The 27,977-nt window shown below is 43.2% G+C and overlaps 1 protein-coding gene across 2 annotated transcripts in view; it reads left to right on the top strand.

Annotated features, from left to right (window-relative positions):
- PTPRB (protein tyrosine phosphatase receptor type B) overlaps nucleotides 1-27,977 on the top strand; it is a 125,403-nt gene that overhangs the window by 82,401 nt on the left and 15,025 nt on the right. For both annotated transcript variants that reach the window (XM_040233464.1, XM_040233465.1), the window contains 15 exons: nucleotides 400-681; nucleotides 4,978-5,256; nucleotides 5,780-5,929; nucleotides 8,530-8,773; nucleotides 14,023-14,129; nucleotides 18,173-18,272; nucleotides 19,372-19,455; nucleotides 19,556-19,573; nucleotides 19,694-19,775; nucleotides 20,377-20,467; nucleotides 21,196-21,272; nucleotides 23,536-23,670; nucleotides 24,901-25,023; nucleotides 25,429-25,592; nucleotides 27,129-27,264. In XM_040233464.1, the coding sequence (XP_040089398.1) occupies nucleotides 400-681; nucleotides 4,978-5,256; nucleotides 5,780-5,929; nucleotides 8,530-8,773; nucleotides 14,023-14,129; nucleotides 18,173-18,272; nucleotides 19,372-19,455; nucleotides 19,556-19,573; nucleotides 19,694-19,775; nucleotides 20,377-20,467; nucleotides 21,196-21,272; nucleotides 23,536-23,670; nucleotides 24,901-25,023; nucleotides 25,429-25,592; nucleotides 27,129-27,264 (2,072 nt within the window). The remainder of the gene's footprint in view (nucleotides 1-399; nucleotides 682-4,977; nucleotides 5,257-5,779; nucleotides 5,930-8,529; nucleotides 8,774-14,022; nucleotides 14,130-18,172; nucleotides 18,273-19,371; nucleotides 19,456-19,555; nucleotides 19,574-19,693; nucleotides 19,776-20,376; nucleotides 20,468-21,195; nucleotides 21,273-23,535; nucleotides 23,671-24,900; nucleotides 25,024-25,428; nucleotides 25,593-27,128; nucleotides 27,265-27,977) is intronic.

Raw genomic sequence — 27,977 nt, 5'->3', positions numbered from 1 at the left:
CTTTCTAAATATTTCTTGGGCACATACAGATAACATTGATATCTGTGTGCCACTCTGGAGTCAATGAACAAGGCTCTCTCAATTGGATGTAATTGTTACCTCTGGCCTTCACTTTCACTTTCACGCTTATAAACCATTCAGGGCACACTCATGCTCCATAGCACCCTGGTTTAAAAAAAAAAAAAACTGATTATAAAAATTAAACAAAATGTACATAAAACATTTGAGGACAGTGTCTTACACATAGTAAAGACTATAAATGGAAGCTTTTATTATTATGGTATCATATTACCTCTTCCTACAAAGTACATTAAAAGTATGTCTGATGTCACTCAGCTATCTTATTTGTGTATGGTGCAGAAATAATTGCATGATTTTTTCACTTTCTCACACATATAGCCCCAAGTCCTCCCAGTCTTATGTCATTTGCTGATGTTACAAACACATCACTGGCCATCACCTGGAAAGGCCCACCAGACTGGACAGACTATGATGACTTTGAGCTGCAGTGGTTCCCCAGAGATGCCATCACAGTCTTCAACCCCTACAGCAACAGAAAATCAGAAGGACGCATTGTGCATGGTCTTCGTCCAGGGAGATCTTATCAATTTAGTGTCAAGACCGTCAGTGGTGATTCCTGGAAAACCTACAGCAAACCAATTTTTGGATCTGTGAGGACAAGTATGACATGTTTTGCTACTCTTCGTTCTCAGATGAAATGGGGAGGAAGTATGTGTTCCAACATCTTATTGCATTGGGGATTGGTTTAAATCCACATTTTTACCTGGAATTGGTTAGATTTGAATTCAGACAGAAGTTCTACATAGATTTATTCATTTATTCAGCTTTAACAAGAAGAAATCATCTCTGCCTTCATGGAGCTTACAACTCAGTGGGAGGTACTATCATTAAAAAGACATTTTGGGTGTGATGAAGTATTTGGCCCTAGAAAAAGCACATGTGGCAAAGGCATCTGACCCAATACAAGGGAACTTCCTAGAAGGAGAAGCATCCAAATCAAAACTTCAGGAAGGAGTAAGACTTGCAGGTGGAGATGAGGAAAGAAGTAAAGAATATTCCAGGTAGAGAGAATAAAAGATGCTAAACCCAGGCAGGAGATAGAAATAGAAAGGAGTTCAGTTGACCAGAAGATAAAAGGTGAGGATTGGGAAAATCAGGTCATGAAATGTCTTGTGAGCCATGGTAATGACTTTGAACCTCAATCCACTGGAGCCACTGAAGGCTTTTTGGCTGAGACATAATAGATTTGCATTTTATTAAAGTCACTGTGGGGGTGGTACAGAGAATGGATTGAAAGGGGCAAACTAGAAGCAAAGGGACTGGTTAGAGCATGATGCTGTAAATTCTAAGGATGAAAATACCTCAGTGATAAAATATATATCAGTTTCTTCCCCAAGGCATTTTGAGATAAGTACCACAAATAAAGAAACAGAAGTTTTTGGTATAGGAACCTCAATCCAAATATTTATTGCTCAATGATTCCCAGTAAATATAGATTCAGAGATCAGGCCAAATAGTTATTGGTTATTGATAAAATACAAAGCTGAAAATTAGAAATTTAAGCCAGTAGCTATTTTGTTAATTCAACAAACATTAATGCTACAATAGTTTTAACTTGTGTTGTATATATTATCCAAAAAGTAGTTTGGGATCAGATAACTGTGTGTTGAGAGAAACATGTGAAAAAGAACTAAGACTTTTCATTTATAGCAAGATCAGGAGGAGTTTTCATTGACTTACTGTAGGCTGTGGAATTGAATCCCAGGTTTTCAGTCTAAGAACTCAGTTGAGGCTGGGCTGGTCAGATCACATCTGGAGAGTTATATCCGGTCCTAGATGCTAGAATGTAAGAGAGGCATTTACCAAATGGGGCTTCCTCAAGAGGAGAGCAGCCAACACCAAGAGGGACTTGATAATGAGTTTTATGGGGAATGGCAGAATGAACTTTGAGGATTGCATTAGTTAGGATCAGGTACTCTTGCCTGGAAAATGCCATGGACGGAGGAGCCTGGTAGGTTGCAGTCCATGGGGTCGCAAAGAGTCAGACACGACTGAGCAACTTCACTTTCACTTTTCACTTTCATGCACTGGAGAAGGAAATGGCAACCCACTCCTGTGTTCTTGCCTGGAGAATCCCAGGGACGGGGGAGCCTGGTGAGCTGCTGTCTCTGGGGTCACACAGAGTCGGACACGACTGAAGCAACTTAGCAGCAGTAGCAGCAACAACAGAAAACCCAAGATAACAGAGGATGAAACAAAACAGATGTTGAGAATGCTCATGTAAAATCTTTCCAGTGCCCTATTTCTTGCAAAAACATTCCAGCCGTGATAAACACTGTGCATGGCTCCACCAGCCATGCCTCCTAACCCCACCCTTGATGCCCGGGTTCATGGTTGTCTCTGCCTAAAATGCCTCTTTCCCAGTATCGTGGTGAAGTGTCATCTCTACCAGAAAGGCTTTGCTAAGTCCTGCCCAGCACTAACGCCAGCAACAGGAAGTTGTCTCTTAACTCCATAGAGCATCCTCTTCTCCACCTCGTTTCTACCTTGTATGATGTTTAGGACTCATCTCACTTTCCGAGAGGTTACAGCTAATATCTTATTCATTTCTATACTGTTCACAGACCCTAGAAGGGCACTTTGTATGCAGTAGATACTCATTTCTTAGTGAATTGGAGACCTGACCTGAGTCGGTAGACAAGCAGGATTTAGAGGTAAAAAGGAGAGAGAAGGAGCTGAAGGAAGAGATCAGATTGAAGCCAATTCCCATATACTTGCATACTTTGTGTAAATTATCAGAATGATGGATTAGGCTGGATGTTTTAAAAGACTTTCTCCAATGCTGAAAGAGAGATGTCTTTAGATCTCAGCTATGACTTGGTTTAAAGGGAGTTCAAAATTGTTTGCCTCAAAGGCCAATTCTTCCTCTATTCTGAAAAAGTCTCGGTTTGATTGTTTTTTCCCTAAATCATCCGCATCTGACCTGCGGTGACTCAGCTCACATCTGTAGACCCTGATTGTTGTTGCTCAGTCACTTAGTTGTGTCCAACTCTTTGTGATCCCATGGACTGCAGCACGCTAAGCTCCTCTGTCCTTCATTATCTCTCAGAGTTTGCTCAGATTCACATCCATTGAGTCAGTGATGCTGTCTAACCATCTCATCCTCTGCTGCCTCCTTCTCTTGCCCTCAACATTTCCCAACATCAGGGTCTTTTCTAATGAGTCAGCTCTTTGCATCAGGTGGCCAAAGTATTGGAGCTTAAGCATCAGTGAATATTCAGGGTTGATTTCCTTTAGGATTGACTGGTTTGATCTCCTTGCTGTCCAAGGGTCTCTCAAGAGTCTTCTCCAGCACCACAGTTCAAAAGCATCAATAGATAGGCCCTAATATGAAACAAGACTTCACGCAGTGGCACACCAATGCTGTGTGTTTATTGAGGACAAGAACTTCTATAACAAATTAGGGGTCAGGAGAAGGTGGGCTGTCCTCCAAATCAGAGCAATGGGTGTGGCTCTGGGAGTGCCAAGTAGGTCTACACATAGTTCCCAGAAGATCTTATATAACGGGGTAGCCTTTGTTAATAACAGTTTGGTTATTAACCTGCACAGTCATATGACTGGTTTTCTTTCAGACTGAATCTTTCTTTATGGGTGTGTCACTCACAAGAACAAATAAAATCATCTGCCATTCAAGTCCCCCCTGAGTCAGGCACTGTGTCAAGCAGAAGAAAGTGAATGACCGTAAGCACAGGGCCATGAAACAGGGGCATGGAAGAGTCTGGTGTATGCGGGGAACCACAGGGGTTTCAGTGCCTGGAATATGGCATGTGAGTGGGGAAGGGCAGGCAAAAATGGAAGAGAGGGACAGAAGCCAGACACAGACAGTAGCAAGGCAGCAATGCCATTTCTTACTGTCCTTATTGTAAGAACTAACATCTGGACTTCCCTGGTGGTCCAGTGGTTGGGAGTCCGCCTGCCAACACAGGGCACATGGGTTTGATCCCTGATCTGGGAAGACCCCACACAAGGTGGAGCAGCTAAGCCTGTGCACCGTAACTACTGACCCAGTGCAAGAGAAGCCACCACAATGAGAAGCCTGTGCAGCACAACCAGAAAGTGGCCCTCACTTGCTTCAAGTAGAGAAAGCCCGTGTGCAGCAAAGAAAACCCAGTGCAGCCCAAAATAAAATAAATCTTTAAAAAAGAACTGAAATTTATTGAGCAATTACCACACAAGCCCCTGTGCTAGGTGTCTGTGCACGTTTCAACTCACTGAGTCCTTCCAACAAGCACATGAAGTGTCTGTTGTTTAGTTGCTAAGCCACGTCTGACTCTTTTGCAACCCTACTGCCTGTAGCTCACCAGGTTCCTCCATCCATGGGATTTCCCAAGTAAGAATATTGGAGGGGTTGCCATTTCCTTCTCCAGAGGATCTTCCTGACTCAGGCATTGAACTCTCATCGCCTGCATTGGCAAGCGGATTCTTTACCACTGAGCCATGAGGGAAGCTCAACCACAAGAAGTAGATATTCTTAACTTCCCCACTTTACAGGTGGGCCACAGATATGTTAAATCACTTGCCCAGGATTGCATCGCTGATAAACAGAATTTGAATTCAGGCAGATCAAGCTGCACTATTAACCTCTAGGCTACTCGGCCCCACCTTCTGTCTGACTCCTGCTTTCTATCTGACGCTTGGTTTCAGGGTCCCTGTTTACATTTCTGTTTGCAATCACATTGGCATCTGGTGTTTTTTTCTAAAGGGACAGCATTTTAACTTTCAGTGTTTCTCAAAGTGAGGAGGCCTAGTAGGCAGAAATTGCCTTGGAGACCTATGAAAAGCTGTTCACATGAAGATCGAGAGTTATTTATTTAGATCTCTGAGCTAGCTGGAGTCAAAGGAACTAAAAATGTGTCTCCCGGGGTTGTGAAGTGTCTCTCCCTCTCTTTTATTTAGAGCCAGACAAGATACAGAACCTGCATTGCCGCCCTCAGAACTCTACAGCCATTGCCTGTTCTTGGATCCCTCCTGATTCTGACTTTGATGGGTACAGCATTGAGTGCCGGAAAATGGACACTCAAGAAGTTGAGTTCTCCAGAAAGCTGGAGAAAGAAAAATCTCTGCTTAACATCATGATGTTGGTGCCTCATAAGAGGTACCTGGTGTCTATCAAGGTGCAGTCAGCCGGCATGACCAGCGAGGTGGTTGAAGACAGCACCATCACCATGATAGACCGTAAGTGTCCCTGAATGTGCCTTCCTCTGTGCTCCCATCACCCTTGTTCGCGTGTGTGTGGCTCATTTCCACATTAGCGAGTCCCGTTGTCACTTGAAGAGGACTAAAAGGCTCTGAAAAGTATAAACATTTCTCTGTGTAAAGCATCCTGGCAGCAAACAAGTTAAATGGTCTTAAAGAACCTGAATGAATTAGTGTTTAAATACATCTCTTTGCCTGATGTAGAAAGAGCCATAATAGAGCTTTTAAGCAATCTGATGCTAAAACTTCAGGAAATCCTGCTGAGGAGCTGCCTCTTTCGTTAGGTTTAATGTGCTACCGGCAAGTCACTTCCTCTGCCGGCTTCCCTTCAGGAGAGGAGGAGGTTTCCTTGAGTCTAAGCATTAGACACACACACACACACACACACACACAACACAGGTGCAGCCTGATGTAGGTGAGCGAAGACCTTCATCTCACTAATATCTTATATTCAAAAGCATAGTTGTGACCCTTCTTGGTTCCTTTCCCATCCTTCTTCCAGGGCCCCCTCCTCCACCTCCACATATTCGTGTGAATAAAAAGGATGTGCTAATTAGCAAATCTTCCATCAACTTTACTTTCAACTGCAGCTGGTTCAGTGATGCCAATGGAGCTGTGAAATACTTCACAGTGGTGGTGAGAGAGGCTGATGGTAAGTGATCATGAATTAACTCCAAGACACAGGATTACTTTCTTGAAAGTCAGCTGTGGGGGCTCCTTCTGTGACAAGTTTTTAAAAGAAGAAAACTTAATTTTTATATCATTTCACTGTATCACGGCTGATTGCAGTGAGATGTAACAAGAAAAAGAAAACCTACTGGAAGCCTATTATTTGCAGGATTTAATTATTAAATGGGTAATAATAGCAACTATATCAATAATCACAATAACCATCATTTACTTGTTGCTGTTGCCAGCACTGTTGGAAATGCATTGCGTTTGCTGACTCATTCAGTCTTTACTACTCATTCAGTCCCATTCAGCTCCATTATTCTGCCATTAAGCAGCAGCGTGCTTTGTCTGTCTTCCCCACTCCCTGTCTCAAATACCTCTACCAATCATATACTCCCAAACCACTCACCAATTCACAAAAATGCTCAAACGCTTGAAAGAGGGAAAAAATGATCATGGAAAGCATCCCTCCTTTCTCTACTGAATTTTCAATATGTTTCATTATCTAGTCTACTAAAGTATTCGGTGTTACCTAACTCTTATGTAACAGGCAAATTCTAGGTGATTCATATAATAACATTCCATTCAACCAAGTAAGAGCTCTAGCGCTTATGACGTCAGCATCTATCAGATCATCCTCAGTTGTTTGCATCTGGGGACACACATGTCCATATCTGTTTTTGCCACTGAGGTCCTGTGTGTTATTTCTCCACAACAGATGTTTGTGTCTGGAATGATATTAATATATCCTGCATGTCATATATTTTTCATAATTGTTTAAGATGCCGCACTGGAGTTTCTCGAGCATCCCTGACTATTTTAACTCATTGGTGGGCAATGGTAAGGTTTAAACCTGCCATGACAAATGTTGGAGCTAAATGGTATTTTAGTCTCACTAAGTACTTTTAGGGCTTCTCAGTTGGCACTAGTGGTAAAGAACTTACCTGCCAATGCAGGAGATGTAAGAGACGTGGGTTCGATTCCTGGGTTGGGAAGATCCCCTGGAGGAGGGCATGGCAACCCAGTCCAGTCTAGAGAATCCCATGAACAGAGGAGCTGGGCAGGCTACAGTCCATAGGGTTGCAGAGAGTCAGACATGACTAAAGTGATTCAGCACACATGTACTTTTATATTTTATTTAATTGTACTAAAGCCGGTTATGCATAATCAATTCAATAATTTCAAGGGTCAGTGTTGCATCCCAGATTTCCTCACACATAGTAGTTGGAGATAAATAGGTGAACTGTGAAGAGATTTTAAATTTAAGTAGGCTGCAATGAAGATAGTGTTTTGTTACCTAAATATGTCAGCAGCCAAAAAAAATAACACCCCAAAATTTAGCCTTGTGTTCTCCAGCCAGGTGGGTTTCAATGACTGATGTCCATGGAGATGGGCTGTGCTCCCCTGGTGATCTAAGATAACAAACCGGCTCACGTAAATGTCATTTATAGCATATATACTCTCCCTCAAGGCAACCTTCCTTTTAACTATGTCCAACAAGATAATATTTCCAAGAGCCACTCATCTTGAGCAAATTTTATCAAACAAGAGTCCCGGACGCAAAGAACCCCCACCATACCACTCCTTAAAGTTCACTGTACATGGGATCCAATCTCTATTAATATTTTTCTTCCTAATTATGCTTTCCTCTGGCCAACATCAAAGCCAGTTTGCCCTGCCAAAACACACAGCAGCTGGGTGGACAGGAGAGGAGTTCTGGGAAGTGTTCTGCACAAGGGCCCAGATTTGAGCCAGGATTAAATTGTACTCAAGATAACAGAGCGGGACACGGAGCAAGACAAGGAGTAGTTATCAGACTGGGCGTGGTGCAGGAAGCATGCAAGCAGGGTGACTGCTCTGGCCTCAGACCTGACTTCTCTTATCTTTTCCCCATTTCCCAGGTCACAGGGATTTCCTTATTTGCTGAGCTACAATGGTTATTGGCAAGTAGAGAGCTTGTTGAGTGGGTTGACTTTCACGATGGGGAGTACCCAACTTTCTGGAGTTGTGGTACGTTACCGTCTGATGCATGAGCCACCCTTTCATATATGCATATTTTATTTCCTAGAAAAATGATAGTGTGTGTGTGTGTGTGTGTTTTGGTGTAGCTCCCGCTGCTGCTGCTGTTCAGTTGCTCAGTTGTGTCTGACTCTTTTGTGACCCCATGGACTGTAGCCCACCAGGCTCCTCTGTCCATGGGATTTTTCAGGCAAGAATACTGGAGTAGGTTGCCATTTCCTCCTTCAGGGGGTCTTCCTGACTCAGGAATTGAACCTGTGTCTCCTGCACTGCAGTCGTATTCTTTACCACTGAGCCACCCAGGAAGCCCCTGTGTTTGGCATATGCATATATAAAATGTTGTATATACACTATTTATGTTTAATTTTGTATTTATTTTAGAAAAAGTGAATTAGATTCATTTCACTGGGAAAATTTCACAGCACCCTTCGGTATCACAAAGTCTGCACTCCAGAGATGACTAGGGATATAGTTTGTGGGGAAAGTAACCTCAGAAACCTAGTTAGAAATCCCTGAAGTCACAAGAAAGTCAGTCCCTCACTGTGGGTGTTCTTCCTCCAGGCAATGACGAGCTGAAGCCAGAGCCACAGCACCCCCTGCCCTCCTACCTGGAATACCGGCACAACGCCTCCATTCGGGTGTATCAGACCGATTACTTTGCCAGCAAATGTGCCGAAAGTCCTGACAGCAACTCTAAGAGTTTCAACATTAAGCTTGGAGCAGAGATGGAGAGCCTGGGTGGAAAATGTGATCCCAATCAGCAAAAATTTTGTGACGGGCCACTGAAGCCGCGCACGGCCTACAGGTTAGATGTATTACCATCATTTCGCCAGGAGGGACGTGCTCCATCACTGGGCGCTCAGCTGTCGGGGCGTCTGATGCACATGAGTTCCTGTAGATTAATAACCTACATTACAAGAGTGCTCTGCATTTTACTGGCTAATTTATAAGGGTTGTATTCCTGCCTCCATTCACAGGGAATGGGTAAAGAGGGCCTTTGGCCTTGTACAAAAGCTCCAGTTCATTATGTGAAGAACTGAAGATTTTTAATAGATTGTTCTTTCTCCTAAAACTTCTCCAGGATAAATCAGGTGATTTATTTACCATGTTAACACCTGTGAAAATGTCCACATATAAAGATTAAGTTTAGGGAGACTCAAGAAATATGAGATTTTTTTCCCCACTTTTAGTGAGGACTGGAATTACACTTATTTATTTGCCTGCTAAGGCATAACAAGATGAATGTTCTTTTTGGTCCAGACAGAACTGTTGAAGGGAAAGGCCCCTTAATGAATGGAAGCACCCTCTCCTCCCAGCAAGATGGCAGATGAAAAGGAGCAGCTAATTGGTTTGGCCTCAGGGAATACTCCTACAGCCAACAGGCCCTTCCAGCTGTAGGAACTAGCCGTACCCTTCATGTACACGGTGTTCCTGGAAAGCAGAATAAGAATACACAGCATCCCAAACCTGAGTCCCCAAGAGATAGAGAACGTAGGCTGCCATCTTGGAAACAAGGCTGTGGGAATCCAGGATCAGTGTTTTTGCAGACGATGTGCCTTCCGTTAGGTGTTGGCAGACCTGATGTCCAGCCAGATGGCAGCCAATCAGGTTCTCTATGGGCCGGTGTCCATTCTGGTTGGTCAGTGCCCAGGTCTTATTAACCCTTACACGTTTTGAGTATTGCCCCTGAATTCAGCAGAAACCTTTCTGCCAGCTCCGAAAGGAGACAGTGACGTGGCATCATACCCGAGAGCCTTCTCCACCCTTCCCTTGCACCAGCACGGTCAAGCCGACATCTTCCCTAAAACAGATGGCTCCCCTTGTACAGGAATTCTGCATAGATACCTCCACCCAGGACTCACCACAAAAGTGCTACTGCGTCCCAACCAAGATTGGCACCTCCAGAGTGAACACACACAAACTCACTAGTGATGTTTGCCTCAAGAAGAAGCTATATGAGCCTACCTGAAGGAGACGAGATCTCAGAGCAAAGGAGAAATATAAAAGAGATCAGAAAGCCAGGATACTTTAGTTCTTGTTAGAATCAAGAAACCTCAGCCCCTCAGTCAATTGGGCTCTGGGAAATTTGAGGTAATTTCTCCCAAAGGTTCTTTTCTCTTTGTGAGTTGGAAAGCTGAGCTGTTTTTGTTTCTTTGCTTTTTGAGAGAGGCGAGAAGATGAGTGATTACCACATTTAAGAAAGAGAATAAGAAGCTAGAGAGAGTTCATGCCTGGACCAGGGCCCCGTTACCCAGCACACTCTTTCCTGTCCATCACAGCAGCCAAGGTCCGAGGAAGAGCCCCTGCATTCAGCTTCCAGTGTGGCCAATGTTTAGCTGTGTCACTTTGTAAACAGCATTTCAGTTCTCTGATCCTCACTTTTCTCATCTGCAAAACATCACATGACTATCCTGAGGAGTCATATAGATGACGATCAAACCTAGTCATGTCCCTTCCAGATTAAGGTCCTTCCGTGGGTCCCATTCACTTCTAGGAGCAAGTGAAGATCCCAGAGTAGGGTACACAAAGCCCCAGCTTTCTCGCTCCCACCTGCCCACCAGCTCTGTCCCCCACCATTCGCTCCAAGTATTGATATCCTCCACCCATTTACTACTCCTCCCTCCTCAGAGTTCCCTGAAATCTGACGTGTCTCTCTTATACCTCTGAGGCTTTACACATTCTTTTTACTCTATTTGGGAAGCTTTCCACTCTCTTGTCTGACTGATGAATTCCTTCATACACTTCAAAAGCCAGCTCAACCCACAACTAGCCCTGAGCTACCCCTGTTAACCCACACCTGGGCAGTGGGGCCCTCAGCTCCACTTCCAGTGCGCCCAGTCTCTGTGTCTGCGTTCTAAGTCGCTTCAGTCATGTCCGACTCTGTGCGATCCCATGGGCTCTAGCCCGCCAAGCTCCTCTGTCCTTGGGATTTTCTCCAGGCAAGAATACTGGAGTGGGTTGCCATGCCATCCTCCAGGGGATATTCCCAACCCAGGGATGGAACGCACATCTCTTGCATCTCTTGGAATGGCAGATGGCTCAGACGGTAAAGAAATCACCTGCAATGCAGGAAATTCCTAGGTTAGATTCCTGGGTTGGGAAGATCCCCTGGAGAAGAGAATGGCAACCCACTCCAGTATTCTTGTCTGGAGAATCCCATGGACAGAGGAACCTAACAGGTTACAGTCATGGGGTTGCAAAGACACTATGTGAGTAACACTTTCACTTTCACCTTCTTCACTAGACTGCAAAAGCTCACAGACTAAATTGTGGAGACAGACATGATATTGGTTACAAAAGGATATGGGAAGTACCTGGCACAAAAGAGATGCCATTAAATGTTTATGAGCAAACAAGGGAATGAGCCAAGATGTTCTATGAAAAGTTAAACATTCTGATTATAGCTTAATCAACTCCTGCTGCATTAATGTGTTTTCCAGGATACAGCTTTCCTCTCTCTGTATTTAGTTCACTCCTGTGAGAAGCATGCCAGGCAGATAATACCTGATATGAGCATGGAGAACCATATGCCGAGCAGCCACCTGTGTGGTAGCTGCTGAACCCAGGCTCCGTGCTGGCAGAATTATGCCTGTCTCACAATGATAATCACCATAGTGACCCTCAGTGCTATCAGGCATCTTTTATCCAGAGAGAATAGGTAGACAGGAAGGAACATGGCAAAAGAAAAATTAGGATTGCCAAGAAATGGAAAATGCTAGATTTAGCTGATATGCAAGTTTATTATACCAACAAATGTTTAATGTCTTCCCGTTCATTGTTGGGTTCCTGTTATCTGGGTATATAATTAGTGTTGTTCTATATGGGAAGAGAATGGGTACATCATGATGGGCAAGAAACAACACAGAGGTTGGGGAAGTGCTGATCTGGCTTTGTTTTCTATTCTAAATAGAATAGCAATGTGACCATGATCAGATAATCTGCTTCTGTTGACCTCATTTTCCTCAAACGAAGGAAATTGAACCACATGATCTATAGCTTTGTAGAACTCTGATTCTGGACATATTTAAAGTTGAAAACCTTACCATTACATATCAGTTCATTAAAATAATCTTATATGCATATAGAGAAGACCTGTCTATAAAATATAGCAGAAATGTTGAAGGACCTAAGAGGGCTGTAGGTAAATAAATGCTCTGAAGGTCCAAAAGTCTTCTTGAAGGAGGTATCATTTTGGCTGGCTACTGAAAAGTAGGGAAGGGTTTGAAAATGTGGATATAGGGGCAAAAGTAGATTCAGGGTTCAGGAAACTGTCATAGTGCAGAGGCAGAAATACACAAATTGTTTAGGGAAGAACAAACCCAAATAATCAAGTTTCAAAGTGAGGGTCATATTGAGGGGTAGTAAGGAAGACAAAAATGAGAAGATAGGATGGGACAAGATTCCAGATGCGTGCTGAGTGCTGGGCTAGGGAATATGGTTGTGACATCCATTACTGGAAGGGTTCTAAGGGCAGAGTTCCTGTTGATAGCCTAATTTTAAGCCAAGCCTACAGTAACTGCAAGAGCTGTAGTAAGTGCAGTGAGCTCTTGCATTATCTCCTTCCTGGGTTCCTAAAGGCCCTGATTCATCTGGACCCATTTTGTGTTTTGCATTTGCACCTTTGAATCTTAGAATTCCAGAGCAGAACCTGTCAAGGTTGTTACACCTCCAGTGCTTTTATTTTCACAGATGAGAAAACTGAATCATAAAGAACTTTAGGAACAATTCATCTAATCAGTGATAGTGAGAACTAGACCTCAGACTCCCTGTTTCCCAGCCCAGGCCCTTTTACAGCCCTCCAACAGAAGTCACTGCTGTTAAACCAAAATTAAGCCAAGAGAAAGAGATCTGGACTAGGAGTCAGAAAATCCTGAGTTTGGTTATCTTTTACCAGCTTTCTCTATAATCTTGAGTGAGAAATGGAATCTCCCCAAGCTTCAGGTTCCAAATCCCTGAAGTAGTATCATAAGTTTCTGATACTGGAGAGGTTAGAGATGGTCAGATAGAATCATGTTTGTAAAAGTTCTTCACACTTAACAAATCACCATACAAATAAAAGAAACTCTTTCCATTGGAGAGACTCTTTTCAACATCCAAAGCTATGCTACACTATCAACACACACCAGCTCCTTCCCTTCCGTGTAGTACATGCTGACTGCTTATTACTCTCTGGGGACATTGCATAATACCTCCACCAATAGTCTGTTATTCCTGGAAGTACCACTTTTGGCTTGGAAGGTGTCTTTTAGACGTGGAAATTATAGACGTGGGTGATCAATATAATCTTGATGATATTGAGGAGATTATACTTAGACCTGGGCATGACTTAGAAGGAGAGGGGAAAAGGTCAGAACAGTGTATCCCAGCTGGCTGCTGCTGGTACTGCTTCAGCATTATTACAGGATGTGCCCAGATACTCCTGGGTTAAGCAAATCTAGATTTCTTTTTTAAGGAAAAAAAGAGTCATTCATTCATTCTCATATGATTTAAATTAACCCTAGAAAAAGTTTCCCCCTATAAACCAATCCTGTTACTCTCAGTAAACCTACAGTCTGGGAAACTTCAGGTTAGAATGGGCTCAAGAGGTTGCCCAAGCCAATCTTTAACTTAGCTGCCAGGCTACTGTCCTACAGATCCCCTGAGAGTTGGTTCTCCAGTCTCTGCTTAAACTCCCTCAGTGACTGGGAGCTCACTACCTGTGTGGCATACTGTAAATGTTAGAAAGTGATTTTTTGTTCCCACGCTGCCCTATGACTTCAGCCTACTAAGCTCAGTTCTATATTCAAGAATGTAAACCTTGAGATGATGGGGACTTATTCTTTGCAGTATATCTAGCTCCTGGACAGGCACTGGCACACAGTAGAGGCTCAAAAAATATTTGATGGATGATGCATGAATGCATGATGCCAGGGCCTTCTGATTTCATAATTCATACCCTCTCCTACATGCATATCGGCCAGATGACCACCCTGTTTCTCCTTGAAAACATTCTCCAGTCAGCCCTCCTGTGGTCAGTCACTAATTTGTACTTAAATAAATTGCTTTTCTTTTCAGAATCAGCATTCGGGCTTTCACCCAGCTATTTGATGAGGACCTGAAGGAATTCACAAAACCACTCTATTCAGACACATTTTTCTCTTTGCCCATCACCACTGAGTCAGGTAAGGCTAACCTTTTCATCCATCTGACATAGTCTGCCAACCACCACGTCACCTACAAGAGCCTCTAGTGAGAGGCTAGACCTCAGACTCCCTGCTTCCCAACCCAGAAGAGACTGGGGGACTTGGCTGATGGTGGGAGGATCATTTATTTTTGCTTGGAATGTAATCTGTATATGATCATGATTTGATGTAGATTAGAGAAATTGTACAACTCCTGTAGCAGAGTGGACTGAAAGGAGATTTATCTTGTCAAGAAGGTAGAAAGAGGTACCAGATTTTTTTTAATCTATTAAAAATGAATTTTTAAAAAAATAGTGGATGAAGAACATTCAGATCAAGAGCTGACACAGGCCAAAACAGAAGTAGGTATAAAAAGCTTTCAAGTTGTAAATGGGAATGTGGATATGAAATATATACATAGAAATACATAGGAAAAAAAAGACTAGAAGGAACTTCTTTCCTTTTGTTTATTATATGTTGCTTTTACATGATAAAAAAAATGTTAACTTGGCTTTACATAAATTTCTGAAAGAAACTTTTCTAAACTGTATTAGAAGGAAAGCCTGAATAACATTGTTTTTTAGTTGCTAAGTTTTATCCAACTCTTTTGCAATCTCATGGACAATAGTCCACCAGAATCATCTGTCCATGGAATTTTCCAGACAAGAATACTGGACTGGGTTGTCATTTCCTTCTCCAGGGGATCTTCCTGACCCAGGAACTGAACCTGTATATCCTGCATTAGCAGGTGGATTCTTTACCAGGTAGCCACCAGGGAAGCCCCTGAATATAATAATAGCTAATATTGACTCTTTGTCCTCCCTGTGGAGCTGCAGTTTTAAGCATTGTGCTTAGAATAATTTATCTAATCCTCACTACGGCCTTTTGTGGTAGATACTATTACCATCCCCCATTTTAAAGGTGAGGATTTGCGATAGCAAGAGTTTATGTAACTTGCCCAAGATAGCAGAGCTGGGTCCTAGCACTTTTTGCCTGACCTCTTAACTTCTGCACTGCACTGACTTGGAATAGTTCCAACATGCTGAGAATAGATTTATTTTTTAGCACATTGTTCTTTGGTACCATTATCTGTCCAGCCTTTCCCTGTACCCAGCCTTTCACAGTGCTTGGTCTCAGGAAGTTCTTCTTTAGAGCTAAAACAGTCTCTCATGCTGCATGACAAAAGATGACTCAGCCTCACAAACACTCCCATCTATTTATGCCAAATATAGGATAATCTCCCACTTTTCAGACCAAAAAGGAATCAGAACACAGTTAAGAGGATTTAGATGTGTTTGCTTACAAGTTAATGTTAAGTATGGGATTTGTAAACATTATTCTGCGCTATTTAAATTATTGTTATACAAGAAAAACTGTACGTAGTCCAGTAAAGAAAGATAGTAAACAGATATCCAAAAAAAAAGAATATTAACCACTTTAAAAGAAAGATGATTATGTTGATTTGTTAAATCTTGAAAATCAACATTGAATAAACAAATCCGAGTGCTTAAAATGCACTTCAAAAATGAATTACTCCATAGACCTAAATGTAAGAGCTAAAATGATTCCGCTTTTAAAAGAAAACATACGAGGAAGTCTTTGTGACCTTGAGTTAGGAAATGGTTTCTTAGCTATGACACCAAAAGCATAAGCAACAACAACAAAACAGATAAATGGGACCTAATTAAAATTAAAAACTCTTGAGCTTCAAAGGACACCATAAAGTGAAACAAGATAACCCACAGAATGGGAGGAACTATTAGCAAATCTTGTATCTGATAAAGGTCAAGTATCCAGAATATATAGAACACTTACCACTCAATAATAAAAAGACAAACAACACAATTTAAAAATGGACAAAGGGTCCAAATAGACATTTTGCCAAAAAAAAGATACACATAAGTCCAATAAACTCATGGAAAGATGCTCATCATTAGACATTATCATAACTACAATAATATACCACTTCGCACCCACTAGAATGGCTATCATCAAAAAGATAACAACAAGTGTTAGCAAGGATATGAAGAAATCTGAACCCTTATACATCGTTTGTAGAATGTAACATGATGTAGTTTCTATGGAAAACATTTTGTAGTTTCTCATAATGTTACACCTTGCTCAGCAATTCCACTCTTTAGTATATACCCATGAAAAACGAAAACAAAAACTTGTATATGGAGATTCATAGCAGCGTTATTTAAAATAACCAAAAAAATAGAAATACCCCAAATGTCCATCAATGGCTGAATAGCTAAACAAAATATAGAATATTATTCAGCATAAATGGAGAAGGCAATGGCAACCCACTCCAGTACTCTTGCCCGGAAAATCCCATGGGCGGAGGAGCCTGGTAGGCTGCAGTCCATGGGGTCGCTAAGAGTCAGGCACAACTGAGCGACTTCACTTTCCCTTTTCACTTTCATGCACTGGAGAAGGAAATGGCAACCCACTCCAGTATTGTTGCCTGGAGAATCCCAGGGACCGGGGAGCCTGGTGGGCTGCCGTCTATGGGGTCGCACAGAGTCAGACACCACTGAAGCGACTTAGCAGCAGCAGCAGCATTCAGCATAAAAAGGAATGAAATACTGACACATGCCACAACATGGGTGAACCTTGAAAACATGCTAAGTGAAAGAAGCCAGTTACAAAAAAGCATGCTTATTGCTCAGTTTATACGAAATGTCCAGAAAAGGCAAATCTATGAAGACAAAGTAGGTTAGTGGTTGCCAGGGTCTAGAGAGAAGAAATGGAGAATGACTGCTAAGGGGCATGGGGCTTCTTTTCAGTTCAGTTCAGTTCAGTCTCTCAGTCGTGTCCGACTCTTTGCGACCCCATGAATAGCAGCACCCCAGGCCTCCCTGTCCATCACCAACTCCCGGAGTTGACTCAGACTCACGTCCATTGAGTCAGTGATGCCATCCAGGCATCTCATCCTTTGTCGTCCCCTTCTCCTCCTGCCCCCAATCCCCACCAGCATCAGGGTCTTTTCCAATGAGTCAGCTCTTCGCATGAGGTGGCCAAAGTACTGGAGTTTCAGCTTTAGCATCATTCCTTCCAAAGAAATCCCAGGGCTGATCTCCTTCAGAATGGACTGGTTGGATCTCCTTGCAGTCCAAAGAACTCTCAAGAGTCTTCTCCAACACCACAGTTCAAAAGCATCAATTCTCTGGCACTCAGCTTTCATCACAGTCCAACTCTCACATCCATACATGACCACTGGAAAAACCATAGCTTTGACTAGACAGACCTTTGTTGGCAAAGTGGGGGTGATAAAAATGTTACAAAATTGAATGTAAAATAATTGAATTGTACAATTTAAATTGGTGAATAGTATGGAATGTGAATTACATTTCAAAAAATTGTTTTTAAAATGGGCTACCTTCTTATAAACTCTTAGTGACAATATCAGATCATTTAATAAACATGGAATTTCATTAAAATAATTGAGCAATTCACTGGATTTGCTAATGTCCCAGATGCTGTGTAACAAATGAAATAGCATTTTAACCTTGTTGGCAAACTCCTGGCCTTTACCTCAAGTGCCCCAAGCTGTGCATACAAGCACAAAGGAAGTCCCAATTAATTTATAAGCTGAACATCATTAATTTCAAAAGTATAATGACCAACCCACCATTACATAGTAGTAGCTCATGTTTCATCTTTTCAGCTGTATACTCCTAAGCTTTCGATAGTAAAAGCCTTGGGCTTCCCTGGTGGCTCAGTGGTTAAAGAATCTATCTGACAAAACAGGAGACGTGGGTTTGATCCCTGGGTCAGAAAGATACCATCGAGACAACCCACTACAGTATTCTTGCCTGGGAAGTCTCATGGACAGAGGAGCCTGATTTACAGTCCACGGGGTCACAAAAGGAGCTGGACACAGCTTAGTGACTAAATGACCGTAAATGCCTTAATGTGGGCATCATTTGAATTCTTCTACAATAACATCACTAGGGAGACGGGTTCCCATAGCTCTTTTATTGGTTTTTTAACACTAATTTTCCCACCTGGGTTTCTTGTTGCCCTCTGGATCATTGTAGAGCCTCTGTTTGGAGTTATTGAAGGTGTGAGTGCTGGTCTGTTCTTAATTGGCATGCTTGTCGCTGTTGTTGCCTTATTCATCTGCAGACGGAAAGCCAGGTGAGTACCAAGTTCCCTTTGGTAATTGGGTTCCCAGTTTTAAAGATGCAACTGAAAATGCTCTTTTGCCTGAAAAGTAAGAAGGGAGAAATCATTTAATTTCTCCAGGTTAAGTCACTTTGTTTCTTAAGAAAAACAAGAGTCAAACCCTAGAACCATGGCTCACTTTTTTGCATACCATTGCTGAGTCTTATCCTTACCAAAGGAATGAGGGGCCATCTGTATCCTCATTTGAATGTGAAATAGCTCCTTTGGCACTGGCGGGGGCGTCGGGGGGACGGTGGGGGCAAGGGTATGTGTGGGGTTCACCTTGTGAAGACAGAGATGTCTATGAATGAATGTTTCCAAATGCTTTTCTGAACTATTCTGAAAAGTATGGGTGCCATCTCAGTTTTGTGGTTCTTATCCGCCATGCTAAGCTAAGAAGGGAGCAGAAAGAACTAAACATGTATGGCCCCAATGCCATGCCTTCTTTCCTTAGGGAATTTCTTCTCTTTGGCACATTGTCCTCTCTTTTGCAGTCGTGTCTTGCATCTAAGGTTTACTGTGTGTGTGTCTTTTTTTTTTTTTTTAAAGGAAAGCTTTATTGAGAGTGTGGGAAGTGATTATGACCTGTAGCCAAAAACAGAAGACACATCTTCAGCTATTGCAAAGATCTGTTTCTGAGTGGGGAAAATCTGTTTCTTTATGTTCTTCCTTTCTGTTCCCTTCCTCAAAGGGATATTGGCTGAGTGTAAAATATACATGTACTGAAAAATCCATATTTGTACAAACATGCACACCCTTACCGTAAGTGGAAAAATCTGGGCTCCCTTGATGGCTCAGCGGGTAAAGAATCCACTTGCAAGGCAGGAGACGCAGGAGACTTGGGTTCAGTCCCTGGGTTGGGAAGATCCCCTGGAGAAGGGAATGGCAATCCACTCCAGTATTCTTGCCTGAAAAATTCCATGGACAGAGGAGCCTGGCAGGCTACAGTCCATGGGGTTGCAAAGAGTTGGACACAACTAAGCAACTAAGCAAGCCCAGCCTTACCATAGACGGAGAAATCTGTTTAAATTATTTCATAATCAAAATATCAGTCCTCTCCCTTGTGTTTCAGCCATGGTCGAGAAAGGCCCTCTGCCCGTCTGAGCATTCGTCGGGATCGACCACTGTCAGTCCACTTGAACTTGGGCCAGAAAGGGTGAGCACATTTTCCTTCACTTTATTTATTGAAAGAAGAGTTGATTGCCTTACATGAAATTTGCTAACAAGATCTTTCTACTTCTGGCTTCTCTTCACAGTAACCGGAAAACTTCCTGGTAAGAAAGAGCTCATTAATTACTTTATTGTCTGCTTTTGAAATATAACTGGGGCTGGGTAAGGCATTTTCCCTGTTCTTCAGTAATTTTCTTCTCTTTCTGTTATGTTTTTAACCATAGCCCAATAAAAGTAAATCAGTTTGAAGGGCACTTCATGAAGCTGCAGGCTGACTCCAACTATCTTCTATCCAAGGAATACGAGGTACAACTCAGATGAATGATGTTTTAGCATCCCTGGTTCTTAGCAGAATTTCCTTTCAGCCTTCATTGTGGAATCACATCCCAATTGGGCTCAGGAGCTAGAATGGCACTTAGGGTTTCAGTGAGTGTTCTTTTATGCCTGAATCCATTCCCTGCACAATATACCACTTAGTCTCAGAAGCCAGTTTGATCTCCAGAATAACCAGCAAAGTGCTACACAGATCAGATGGTAAGAAAGAATTAACAGACTTCAAATGCAAACTGATGTTGTCAGTTATTTAACCTGGCCTTTTGCTTGCTTAGGAGATAATGCGGTTGGGTGAAAAGTGCCCAGGCTTTGGATTCAGTTCCCAGCTTTGCAATCTGTGTGACCCGGGGCAAGTGAATTATCCTGTGTGAGCCTCTTCTGTAAAATGGAGATGAGACTACCTCCTCTGGGGCTGCTGTGGGGATGACAGCCGATGCCCCTGGTAGAATAGGAGACATTCCGCAAATGCAACTAGTATAACGTATTGTTATATTATTATGTATCTCAAGGACTGTCCAGTTTGCCATATTCTGTTTTACATTATCCACATGCAAACTTATTTTTGACCTAACAGGATTTAAAAGACGTGGGTCGAAACCAGTCATGTGACATTGCACTCTTGCCGGAGAACAGAGGGAAAAATCGATACAACAATATATTGCCCTGTAAGTTTTGTGTTGAAATCTGTAATACCACCTTCCTCTCGTCATTTCTTTCCTTTTCTGTGATTAAAAATGGGGCTAAAGCAACATGGTATAGGTAGATATGGGAGATCTGAGGCTCTAAATGTCTTTAAAAAACAAATGACTTGGACGTTGCTGTACTTCTCTCCAGAGGGTAACAGCCAGCTGAAATTCTGGCTGTGAGAGAGAAACCTCTTACGCTGTTGACATTTCATCACATGGTCCTGATGCTTCTCCTTGGAGGGTTAAGAGCTATAACAGGGTTAACAGTAAGGGTCAACCTGGGTTTACTTAAAATCTCTAGTTAGCAATTATTTCATATATAAAGATATATATTACATATATTATTCTTATTATCCTTACCCAATTGGGTGAAGCAATTGAAGGTAGCTTTTCTGAATTGTATTCGTTACAACAATGAAAAGGAAAAAAAAAAAAGCTGGCCACTCCATCAAGCAAATGTTGTTAGTGTTACAGAGGGACGCACAGATGGGCTTAGAAGAGCATTTGGCTCATTTGCTTGTATGCTTCTGGGCCACTTGTGCAACTCTGTGTGAGCTTCACCTGCAAAATGGAGCTGAGACTGTCTCCCATGTGGGGTTGTGGTGGGGGTCAGAGCTAGCACGCGTCAAATGCAAAGCATTCTGTAAACAGTAGAAAAATCACCCCATGGCTCACTGATAGATCTTTCTCAATAAACTTCCTTCCAGACGATTCCTCTCGAGTGAAGCTGTCCAACGTGGATGATGACCCGTGCTCTGACTACATCAATGCCAGCTACATCCCTGTAAGTGAACCCGCGGCGATGGCAACTGGGGTGAGGCTTTGACAGGCAGTTATGGTGGAGACACCTCTCCTCCAACACACTCCCACTGTTCTCAGGTCTGGAAACATGAATGTTTTAGAAGAAAAAAAAAAAATGGCCATGTCTGATTGCCATAAAATGCAGGCTCTCCTAGTCAATTGCTGCTAAGACCCAGCTTTCCCAGTGGCTATAGTCACATAGGATTATAATGTGCCCAGGAGGCATTTTCAAAGGTCATTTCCTCTCTGCAGCCCTTAGTCAAGATTAGAGCTCCCCTAAGGAAGCTGAAGCTCCACAGCTGAGGCGGCCTAGCTAGGGAAGCTAATTCAAAGTTACTTGGATTTCTAAAAACCACAGACACAACTCAAAGGCTGTGTCACACCTCTGGGCTCAGATTCTGGCTAGCAATTCACCAGCTTCCTATGGCACCTCCAGTGGAAAAAGCTTCAGGTCAGGTAGATCCCGTTTGAATCCCATCTCTGCCCTTTGCTGACTCTAGGATCTTGGGCAAGTTTTGTCAATCCTTTGGACCTTCATTTCCTTTTCCAAAAAATATAAGGATAATATTTACCTTAAATAATCCTCCATTCACTCCATGAACACTATATGTGTGCATGCTAAGTCGCTTCCCTCGTGTCAGACTCTATCTGACCCTATGGGCTGTAGCTCATCAGGCTCCTCTGTCCATGGGATTCTCCAGGCAAGAATACTGGAGTGGGTTGCCATGGCTTCTTGTGACTTCTGCATTGCGGGTGGATTCTTCACTGCTGAGCCACCAGGGAAGCCCTAAGCACTATATAATGAAGTGCTAACTGTAAGTTGGACATTGTGCTGTGTACAGAGAGAGGGTCCGATGGAGTCCTGACCCCAGGGAACTCTCAGCAGAGTTGGAACATCAGAAAATGACAAGGTGATGCCCTTGACAGGATAGAGCAGTTCTTCACCAACATTAACGCACACCCGCATCATCTGCAGGTCTTGTTAAAATGCAGCTTCTGATTGGGGCTTCTCTGGCAGCCCAGTGGTTAAGACTCTGCATTCCACGGCAGGAGGAGTGGGTTTGATCTCTGGTTGGGGAACTAAGTTCCCACATGCCAGAAGAAAAAAAAATGCAGCTTCTGATTCAGCAGGACTGAGGTGGAACCTGGCATTCTGAATCTCTAACAAGCTGCCTGATGATCCCCGGCTGCTGGTCTGAGGATCCCTCTCTGAGTAGCAAGAGGCTAGAGGTTGCCACAGGAGCTTCTGGGAAAACATCCTCCAGCAGAGGTGAAGATAAAGGAAAGTTCAGTAGAGCAGGCAACATGCTGAGACTTGGAGGATAAATAAGGATTCGCCAGAAGAGAGGCTGTGTTTGGGTCGGCGGAGTTGGGGTGGGGGTAGCAGAGGTGACAGATCAGAGGCCCAGAGGAATGACAAGAGGAGAAAGAGCTTCAGCTGGGATCTGCAAGTAATACCGTAGTGTTGCTAGAATGCAGGATATGTGGGCGAAAATATCCTAGCTCATTGAGCTATGGTTACGATTCAGTATGATCTGTGAAAATCCTGACCCACAGCTTGTTATGGGTTTCCCTTGTAGCTCAGTTGGTAAAGAATCTGCCTGCAAGGCAGGAGACCTGGGTTCGATTCCTGTGTTGGGAAGATTCTCTGGAGAAGGAAATGGCAATTCATTCTAGTATTCTTGCCTGGGGAATCCCATGGATAGAGGAGCCTGGCAAGCTATAGTCCATGGGATCGCAAAGAGTCAGACACAACTTAGCGACTAAACCACCACCAGAGCCTGTGATAGGGTAGATGCTCAATAAACAGTGGGTTCTCTTCCCTTCAGTTTCCTTTGCATTTTATCTCTTACCAACATCCCAAAGCCAAGTATCCAAAATGAGTAAAACTCTTCTTTGTTAAATAGGGCAAGAGCCTCATCAACGTCAGTTCCTCAGACAATCCACATTGTGTATACACACACATAACTGAGGGTGAAGTATTTTCTAAATGATGGCCCAAGTCCTCCATTGCCTTTAAGAATAAACCCAATCTAATAAAAAAAGACCTTGGCTTTTCACAATAGGTCAATGTTCCGGCCTTTGTCCTTCCTGCTCCCAAGCCTCGCCACGCGTTAGTATCTCTTTTTCAAATCAAGGACCTGGCAAAGACTTACATCTCACCTAATCTACAGAGCTAACCCCTTTGTTTAGAGTTCTGAAGAGGCCCATTGTTTGTGAGTCCCCACATTGTAAATTCATTGCAGGGCAACAACTTCAGGAGAGAATACATCGCAACTCAGGGACCTCTTCCTGGCACCAAGGATGACTTCTGGAAAATGGCGTGGGAACAGAATGTTCACAACATCGTCATGGTGACCCAGTGTGTGGAGAAGGGCCGAGTGAGTACACGGTCTTCCTGTCATACTAACCTTGCTTCCCACCCCTCGGATGGAGTTTGACTCCCCACCCCATAGAAATGAAACCCCGTAGGGACTTTTCTGGCTGTCCAGTGGTTAAGACCACGCCTTCCAATGTAGGAAAATCTCTGGTCAGGAAGCTAAATTCCCACATACCAAACAGCCAAAAACTCAAAACATATAACAGAAGCAATATTGTAACAAATTCATTAAAGACTTTAAAAATGGTCCTCATCAAAAAAAAAAAAATCTTAAAAGAAACCCCATGAAAACCAAGTAGGAATCATACAAGAACACTGTTAGTGAATTAAAGCCACTCGATTATAAAAAGCTCTGTAGTAAACCCAGGTGATGCTGTGTTCAGATGCTGGATCTGAAGTTTCAGTCAAAGATGTTTCCACTGAACAAGTGGGATTATCAGAAGTGTCCAGGACACAGAAGGATTACCTGGCCTCTTGTCAGCACCATCCTCTGTTGTATGGGGAGAAGAGGTATGTTGGCAGTCACTGGCTCTACCCCTAATTTCGGGAAGTAAGGAGTAGTGAATTTTAGGCTTTGTCTGCAGACACAAAGTAAAATAGTTATCTGATTAATGATTTATATGGTTATGTTGATAGTTAAAAAGGAAGATTACATGAATTGCCCAGTGTCTGTGCTCAACAATTATATATGTTCACAATACTCTTTCTCCTGTCTTCACCTGTGAATGTGATTTTAGCTAAATGTTCTGACTTTTCAAAGATCACCTGGACCATGGCATTGGATCCAGGTTGGAACAACATAAAAATATGGACAAAAAAGGGTCGAGGAGACAGTGCCTTCATCTTCCCAGCTAGATCTTTCTTCAGAAAACAAAACACAGCAAAAACAAACAATAAAAGAGCACAAGAAATTGTAAGACATGGTTATGTGTCCATGAAATTGAAAGGCTGAGAAAATCCACAAAAACTGAAGCCCCAGAACATGAACCCGAAAGGGAAATGAATCTAAAGGTGGGGGGTTTGCCCCTTGACGATGTCTCTCCCTCACTGGGAGCAGCAGCCCAGCTTCAGCCCTGCCCATGAGCATGTTAAGGCAAAGCAGATGGTCAAATTGCTTTAGCAGCTGACCCTGGATTCCAACTCAGGAAGACATTTCCAGGAGGGAAAGTTCAGATTCATGGTAGAAGAGCATTTCCAGACTCACTTTTTTTTTCTGCCTGTCTTCCTCTAGGTAAAGTGTGACCATTATTGGCCAGCGGACCAAGATTCCCTCTACTATGGGGACCTCATTCTGCAGATGCTGTCGGAATCCGTGCTGCCCGAGTGGACCATCCGGGAATTTCGGATATGCAGCGTATGTTTGTTCATTTGACTTCATTAACTAACAAAGCTGGGAAGATGAAGTGTGTGCTAAAGTCGCTTCAGTCGTGTCCGACTCTGTGACCCCATGGATTGTAGCCCGCCAGGCTCCTCTGTCCACGGGTATTCTCCAGGCAAGAACACTGGAGTGGGTTGCCATACCCTCTTCCAGGAGATTTTCCCGACCCAGGGATCGAACCCACGTCTCTTCTGTCTCCTGCACTGGCAGCTGGTTCTTTACCACTAGCACCGCGTAGGAAGATGAAGAAGACCCGTGAATCCCATTTCTGCTGGTTTCTTCTCCTGTAGTTTGGCTCTTAGGAATCCCTGCCCGGGCATGGTTGTCAGGTTTGAAGGTTTGCCCTGAGCCGTTCCCCTTCTTACCACTCTGCTCTTCCAGGAGGAACAGTTGGATGCACACAGACTCATCCGCCACTTCCACTACACGGTATGGCCAGACCATGGCGTCCCGGAGAGCACCCAGTCCCTGATCCAGTTTGTGAGAACTGTCCGGGACTACATCAACAGGAGCCCCGGGGCCGGGCCCACTGTGGTGCACTGCAGGTACTCTTCCACCCAGAGCCAGCAGGATGGCAGCCGGGGGTCTAGGCGTGGGGAGTGGGGTGGGTGGAGGGTCTGTGTGCCCAACCAGGCTGCTTGGGCCCAGCAGGTATTCTTACGCCCTCTTCCACCCACTGCTCCCCAACCTCACTCCTTTGCCGTCTCTTCACCTCCCATTTTTCTCTCTGGCTCTCCATCCTTCTCTCCCTCTTGCTTTTTTTTCCTACTGTATCCAGTGCAAAGCCCTTATGTGACTTCCAGGTCCCTCATCATTGGGCCCCATCTGACCCCCTCAATCCAAGCTCCCAGAAATTCATCCCCCACTTTAGCTGGGGAGGAGACTGCTCGTGGTCCTCCCTGCCTCCTGCCATTCTCTCTCCTTGGAGCGGCCCCCTCTCTCTCCTCCACCTGCATAAACCAGAGCCAGCCTCTGAGATCACGGCTCTCGCCTTCCCACGGAGCAGCTCTGCATCTGTGGCAGCCCAGTTCCACTCTTCAATTTCTGTTCCCTCTTGACTTCTCTTCGCTTCAGCCTGTGCAACCCTAAAATCAGCCTAACAAGCCGTCTCTCGCTCTTTCTCCCTGGGGAGCCTAGTGTTTCGCTAATTAATGTTTGCAGAAACACTTGGATAGCCCTACCGGAATGACACTAATAAACAAAGAGCAGGGAATTGCTCCAGTGAGAGAAATGTCACGTGCATTCGTTTTCTCTCAATCTGCCCAGCACCCTAGGAGCCCTGCTTTTATATGTCATCGGAACCATGATGCTTTTTATAGGAATGTGAGACTTTCAAGAGTTTCCTGCCTCCTGAAAATGGCAGGCATTTTCACCCAGTAACACCAAAAACCTGTTTTTCTTTATCTTATAAATACATGCATCAACCCCCCCCCCAGGTTACGCCATCACTTTAGGGAGCAATTTGACAATTCCTGGTGAAGCTGAAGGTGTTCATACACTGTAACGCAGCGGTTCTGCTTCTAGATATCAACCCTCGAGAAATCCCACACGTGTGCACAACGATGCTCACTGCAATACAATTTGTAATAGAGAAAAACTAAAACCAATCTCATTGTCTATCAGTAGGGAACGGTGGTTTATGACCTCTGTAAAAGAAATTATGTCTACATGTAACAAATGTAGACAAATCTCAAAAACAATATTGAGTAGAAAAGTTGACATAAGAATACATAAAACTTGTTTAGTACCATTTTAGTAAATTTTGGAAACACATTAAATGAGTATATTGTGTATAGATTTACATGAATGTAGGAAGAGTATGAAAGCATGCTTGAAAATGATACACAGCAAATCCTTACCCTTGATGGAGTGGAGAGGTGGAGGAAGGAAGGAGGAAAGAATGGAAGTTCAGAACCCTGGGTTTTATTTCTTTGAGAGAACACATTGAGAGAAAGAAGTATCCTATATTCTTCTCTAACTTGGAAGGGAAGGGAAAGGAAAGATTGTGCTAGAGTCACTGGATGCAGTCCAGAAAGTCCAGTTTAATGAAAAAAGTGGTCTTTCTTCACTCTCTTTTCTAGTGCTGGTGTGGGTAGGACTGGAACCTTTATTGCATTGGATCGAATCCTCCAGCAATTAGACTCCAGAGATTCTGTGGACATTTATGGAGCTGTGCATGACCTAAGACTTCACAGGGTTCACATGGTCCAGACCGAGGTAAGAGTTCAGCTGAAGGACACAGATCACCCTGTCTGTCTCCCTCCGCCCCCAAATGTTCAGGGCTTTAATCTGATAAAGGGGAAGAACTATGACTCATTAAGAGGAGAAAGAGAATTGAATATTGATGTTTTCTAAGACTTTTTATTTTAAAAGAAATTTCAGTGACCTTGAGGATGATGTGTATTCTTATCTTTACTGAACTAGTTGTCCATCTTCTTTAGGTGGGTAGGAAGAAAGATGAATTTTTAAAAAAAATCAATATATGAACATGGGGGAAAACCAACTAGTTCATCTGGAAGATCATTTTAAGCTAGGCTGGTGGTTGAGCACAAGAACTTCAGTTAGTAAAAAGGAAGCAGATTCTAATCTCTTCTCTCCTTCAGCCCACCCCAGCTGCACCCCCATCTCTGGAGACACTAAAGAGTATACATTAATTGCGGAGGATAAATGCTTGCATTTATATAGTCCTTTGACATTAATTGTGGAGGATAAATGCTTCCATTTATATAGTCCTTTGACATTTACAAGGTATTTCTAAACATGTCATCTCATTAGATTTTCACACACACACACACAAAAAAACATAGATAAGAGAGAATTATTTTCCATTTCCAGAATAGAGAATAAGTTCAGAGGCTAAAGGACTTTGCACAGCTATGAAGTAGCTGAGCAGGGACTTAAAGCCTCTTCTAGAGAATCCCAAATCCCAA

This window comes from Oryx dammah, unplaced genomic scaffold, assembly GCF_014754425.2.
Source record: "Oryx dammah isolate SB20612 unplaced genomic scaffold, SCBI_Odam_1.1 HiC_scaffold_29, whole genome shotgun sequence".
Lineage (NCBI taxonomy): Eukaryota > Metazoa > Chordata > Mammalia > Artiodactyla > Bovidae > Oryx > Oryx dammah.
The sequence above is the reverse complement of the archived record's forward strand: the minus strand, read 5'-3'. Positions and strand labels throughout refer to the sequence as shown.